Source organism: Camelus ferus, chromosome 11 (genome assembly GCF_009834535.1).
Source record: "Camelus ferus isolate YT-003-E chromosome 11, BCGSAC_Cfer_1.0, whole genome shotgun sequence".
In the NCBI taxonomy this organism is placed as follows: domain Eukaryota; kingdom Metazoa; phylum Chordata; class Mammalia; order Artiodactyla; family Camelidae; genus Camelus; species Camelus ferus.
The window spans coordinates 26,145,909-26,152,046 of NC_045706.1; the positions used below are offsets into that span (position 1 = coordinate 26,145,909).

Below are 6,138 nucleotides of genomic sequence, written 5' to 3' on the forward strand. Positions count from 1 at the left end.
AATTCCTTGTCTTTCGTAGAGGACAGAAATAGGTCTTTTTTTAAGTTGATGGATCAAGAAATATAGGTCTAAACACATTATTTGCAGATATGGAGTTAACCATCAAAATAATTTTAAATGGAGGCCTCTAAAGAACAGGACCAGAAAGTAGAGGGGTGAAAAAAGATGTTTTCTTTTCATTTTTTTTTTTTTAAAGAGAACACAAGGAAACATCTCAAAATGTTAATGGGAGTACTTTTATCATACTGATAAAATTATCAATGGATTTCATTTTTTTCCTATTTCCATAGAGTAGACAAACTTTCTACAATAATCATGCATTGTTTTTATAATCAGAAACACATGCAGGCTTTTCTAATCAGGGTCAGGGAAATATTGCGGTTGTCTAATGATTACCAGACCCTTAGTCTTTGCCCTTAATCTCTGATTCACTGGAGGAGATGCAAGCACACATGGAGTTTACTAAAGTCAACTTCCTAAGGAGACACAATCTCATTGGTATTAAAAAAGAAAGAGTGGTTTGGCCATAGTTAATATCTTTCCATCTCCGCACAGTCCTCCTTTTCTCAGTGCTTTATGAATGCGCTCTGGTTGAACATTCTACCCTTTACAGAGGGTGCCTATTTCTACCAACTCCCTGGCAGACAAATGTCTAACTTTAGTTCCAATATTTTCAGGAACTATATCCCCCAGCAGTCCATTTTATTATAAGAGATATTATTACGAAAAAATTCTTCTGTATGTTGGGCTAAAATTGGGTCTCCAGAAACAACCGATACTGCTTACCTTGATCTTGCTGTCTGAAACTTTTCAGAACAAGTTAGGCAATCTTCTAGATATTTTTCTACAAACACTTGAAGCTGATTACCACATCTCACTGGCTCACAACACTAAGCCCATTTTTGCTACACATCTGACCTCAGCATGTCGACAACGTTCAGAACAAAATTCTTTTGTTCCCCTGGGACTAAATATGAGCTCGTTCATTCATTTATTTTTTAATTCAATGCATTCAATTACCAACTGTGCACAGGGTCCTTTCAGTAAGGGTGCACCTTTGAACAAACTGGTAGAGTCTCTTACCAGCTTAGTCAAGCAAATTGACTTAATCCAGATGAGGTAAACCCTGCACTAATGACCAAACAACAATGACAGTTCAAGAGAGTCAGAGAGGAACAAACAGCCCAAAGGCAGGTAGAACAGGAGGTGGAGAAATGAAGTCAAGTTGAGGAGTGAGCCTAGAAGGTTCTCATAGAAGAAGTGAACTGTTACTTTGTGAGGAATTATGCTTCTAATTCTTCCAGAGAAGAAACCAATTATTTTGAAATTTTTAAGAGGAAGCTAATATGGGCCTGTCACTCTCAAGGTGGAGGACCAAAAAAAGTATAAATTATAAATGAAGCTCCTGAAACTATGAGCAAGGATGAGTGGATTATTAGTTGAGCAAGGGTGAATGATTATTAGCTATAGGGGGGAGGGGAAGCAAATTATGTTGCTTTTCCTTTTATCTATAGAGACTTGTGTTTATAAAAGTTAAACAAAATACTGATATGTCCATACAATGGAATATTATGGATGAAACTTGAACAACATGGATGAACCTTGAAAACCTTACTCTAAGTAAAAGAAACCAATCACAAAAGATCACGTATTACATGGTCCCATTTGTATGGAATGTCTAGAATAGGGAAACTATGGAGACACAAAGTGGATTACTGGTTGCTTAGGGCTGGGGGAGAGGGGGAGACAGGGGTTGACAGATAAAAGGTTTCTTTTTGAAGGAACAAAATTCACTGTGGTGATGGTTGCACATATGAAAATATTTTAAAAATTGTATTTAAAAGGGTGAAATTGTATAGCATGTGAATTATTTCTCAATGAAGCTTTTTTTTTAAAGTTAAGTAATAATTATGAAAGAAACAAGACACTGATTTACTCATTACCCAACCTTTTCTTGGAAGCAGAAAATGATAGAAGACCTCTTAATTGACTGACTCTAACCCAAAGCTCTATCTCATCCCTAAGGGTACTGAAGCATGCTGTCCAAGGTTCAGGGTCTAACATATTCTTGATTCAATCCCAATACCTGGAGTGCATTTAATACTAACATTCAACAAATGGGTACTGAGTGCTTGGCCCTGTGCTGGGCACTCAGGTCAACAAAGGAGACAATGACTCAGCTCCGGACTCTCAGAGACTGCTCTTTTCCTATTCAGAGCAGACAAAACCCACCGCCACTCCACCTCAGGGTGTCAGTGTAAATCCAACTTCCTTTGGCCAAATTCCTTCCTTCTTTTAAGACTGCAGTAACCTGGAGTCGTTGGTCTGTATGCCCATAGAACAGTAATTTACCTTTCTAAAGCTCTGTTTAATGATCAGGACAAACAGAAAAAAGCCTTGTGAAAAGAAGCAGATGGTAGATTTTAAGAGGTAGCTTTTACAACCTCAACTGAGAATCTTTCAGTTCCCGTAAGACCTTCTCTGCATTAATCAGTGCAGCTGGCTGAGGGGCTCCTACCTTTATTCCTCCTGGGCTTTATCCCGCAGCCCCTGTCCTTTCCATTATTTCTCTACTCAGGCATGTCACCTTGAGCACTCACCCTTCCTTCCTCTACTGTGATGATCATCCTCAACTCATAGAAGGACTTTGGGAAAATGGAAACCCTATTTCAGAGGCAAGTTTTGGGAGATAATGTTTGGATTGCCTGAATGGTGCAGAGGACACAATATATAGTTAATTTTTACCTCGTGGTAGATGCCAACTGAATTATAGTCTCCTGATTTATTATAACAGCTTAAAGATAGATAATCCAGTGTTTGCTCCTCAACTGCTGAAAAAACAACTACTTGACTGACTGATTACTCATCATTGGTGTTTCAGGAGTCCAATATCCATAAAATGTAACAGTCATTATTCTTATGCAAAAATCAAAGTAATCTTAACTAAGAAATATGGCAAGGGACCAATGAGGCATAGGGCAGGTAGAGACAGGGACATTGAGAGCATGGCTCTTCTTGAGACAACAGCACCTGGGAAAGCAGATTCAAGAAATGGAAGAAGACACTTTAACTACTAAAAAAATGTCTCTATTGTGCATCACGAAATTAGTTAGGAAAATAACAGAGTTCCCATACCTGCTTAGCAAGGTAGAGTTTGGTTATAGAAGATCTCTTGGTCCTGGAGCGATATACATGGAGTAGCTGCCAAGGGGCCAGGAGCCAGAGGAAGCCCAAGGGAATCCACACCAGAACAGTTTGCTCAAAACAAAGTGGCAGGTCCACCTCTGGGCTATCTAGGAATGAGGAATTCTGGAAGACCAAAACAAAATGGTTGTTGGATACACACATTTTTGAAGAGAGGAAAGCAGCCTCTGCCTACTCTCACCCCTACCGTTGCTTCTAAACAATTATAACACAGTTTTGTTTTTTGTTTTTAATGGAGGTACTGGGGATTATACCCAGGACCCTGTGCAAGCTAAGCATGTGCTCTACCACTGAGCTATTACCCACCCCCCACCCCAACTCAGTTCTATATCCATATTCAGCCTGACTGTAGTAGAGAATAACCTTTGTTTTGTTGGAGGTTTACAGGGACACCATGACCTAGCCCACAGGGATGGCTGCAAGAACAAAGAATGCCTGCAGCAAGATTACAACAATCAACTACATCCCCTCCCTCATTTTTTTGTATAAAAGGACCCTGTATTCTGACTAGAGCAGGATGGTTCTCCAAGATGTTAGTCTGCCATCCTCTTGGTCTGCCAGCTTTCCGAATAAAGTCGCTGTTCCTTGCCCCAACACCTCATCTCCGGATTTATTGGCCTGTCGTGCTGTGAGCAGAACAAGTTTGGACTCAACAACATGACCATTTAACTATTCAACTCCACTGATACAAAGTTGCCATTTAATAACATTTAGTGACTTTTCTGGCCAGTCCAATCTCTAAAAACCTTTCTTTCAGTGATTCTAAGTGAATTTCTCCAACAACTATTCTGAGTAAACTTCAACACCACATTTACCAAGTTGTGGCAAGAAGAGGGACCATTCCTCAAGTTGTGGGAAGAGGACCGACCCAAAGGGGAGAATACCCCTGAGTTATAAAAACTTCTTTTTCTAGCTTCTAGCACTGATTGAACTCACTGGCAGACATTCAAACAGATAGGCTTCATGCTTAGTTTTGAGCTTAATGCTCAAAAATGCTTAGTCATACTCCAATAATTAATCTCCTATGGCCCTGAGGGCTTCTGTCAGAACTCAAGGGCCTTAGGCATGGGAGCAGCAATGGCACACTGGAGGAACGCTTATTCTCATCAAGTTTTCTCCCAGTCTTTGCATTCTGCAAAAATAGAAGTGTCTTGTGAGGTGAAGGTTGGGGCACCAGTTCTTATATCTGAGTCATGTGGAGGTATATTTCTCTTTTCTTACAAATAAATATATTTTGCTTTGTACAGCTGTTTGCACATACTCTTAAAGATTGAGGTGCCCTGACCAAGATGATCTGTCAGATGATTCTCAGAGAGAATTCTCAGAAGGCGGCCTGGCGAGATCCTGTGGCAATCTTAAGCCCCACCTTCCTGTGGTATACGTGCCTCGGCCTTGAGGCCCAGGTTCTTTCCAGGATGGGAAATGCCGCCTGAACTTCTTATCTAAATTATCTAACTTCAGAATGCAAAAGAATTACCTAAGACAGTTAAACTATTTTAACAAGCTCTCTAGGTGATTCTGATGCTGATGCCAAGAGTCTTCAATCACACTTTCTCAAAAATCACTAAATTTCTATTCCACTAAACCACCTGGTACTCTTGCTCACCCGGTCTTGAAATTCTCTGCTCTGATGGTTCAAACATTGTCCCAGTTCTCTTTATGCCCAAATTTGCATCCCTAGCCTCAACTTCTAGTCCGTATTTTTATTACTAATTGCCAGATACTCTAGAACATATCAGTATCATTTCGACATCAATATATCTCAACAAGACTCAACCATGGACCTTCTCTCTTCCTCCATCCTCCACAAACTATATAATTTCCCCTCATAACACTGATGAAACTGGAAGCCTTTCCCCTATTTCTCTTTAGAGCAGGCAGTTTTTCAGTTAGCTAATCTAAGAAGAAAGTCTGGGACACAAATTAAACATATGTTAGAGAATAAATATATTATCTCTCCCACATAAAATATCCTCTGGAGATATGATGACTTTTCCTTAAAAAAAAAACAAAAAACAAAAAACTGAGTATTAGACCAACTGCACATCTAATTTTTCTGTTTGTTATTCTAGGCTCATCTAATACGTATTCTGAGTCTGAGAAGAGTCAGTGAGGACAAGTGTAATTTCTTACCCAAAAAGTAGAGTTGCAGAACTTTTCCAGCATGATTCCTGGATCACTTCTGGAATGAAGACTCCTGTATGACTGTGTTGTTTCTTACTCACTCTTTCCCTCAAAGAAGGTGGAAGGCAAGTAGCAATGTGTTATCTCCCATTCTGATGTCCTGATGTTCCAACAAAGGCGGGTCTTCTGACCTTTCATCCCAACAGTTTAATCATTAACCTTGCTGAGATGTGTATTTACATCATCCCAGTGGATAGATATGTGACTGAAGAGCCCCGAGGACAGGCAGACGCACTAATTCCCAAAATACCAGAAACTTCTGCTGATGTGTAGATATTTAAAAGAAGCCCCTGAAAGATGTCAGTAGAGCCAGCTGTTGCCAGCCTTTCCGGCTCCTGAGGACACCTGACCTAAAAAGAGAAGCATCACTGGGGAGGGCTTGTACTCCTAAACATGCCATTTTACTTCTGCTTTCAGGCCTTAGAGTTTATAGAAATGTGAAATATCCTACTTCTTTACATTTTTAATTAAGAACTAGAATTTAAAATATGGTTAAAAATAGTGTAAACTTTGTTTGAATCAGTCAGAGCTTAAAATAGCATATCCAATGTGAACCTACCTATGTATATGTAATTTACGCATTTATGCAATAAAATGTTAATTTAGCTGTTAGGATTGTGAACGAAAAAATACTGTAAGCCATATCAGTGAACAAAGAATGCCGAAGCCATCAAGTCATTGGCCAACTCAGGATGCACACAAGAAGGGAGGCCGGTCTCTGCAGCCATACTGAGAGGACTCAGAATATGA

The 6,138-nt window shown here is 39.7% G+C and overlaps 1 protein-coding gene across 1 annotated transcript in view; it reads right to left on the reverse strand.

The window, feature by feature from the left end:
* The window catches only part of ABCC2 (ATP binding cassette subfamily C member 2), a 56,810-nt gene extending 51,246 nt beyond the window's left edge, over window positions 1-5,564 (reverse strand). Inside the window, 2 exon segments of the mRNA XM_006182913.3 lie at window positions 3,136-3,309; window positions 5,338-5,564. Coding sequence (XP_006182975.2) covers window positions 3,136-3,309; window positions 5,338-5,370 — 207 coding nt within the window. The 5' untranslated portion in view covers window positions 5,371-5,564.
* Between the last annotated feature and the right edge of the window lie 574 nt (window positions 5,565-6,138).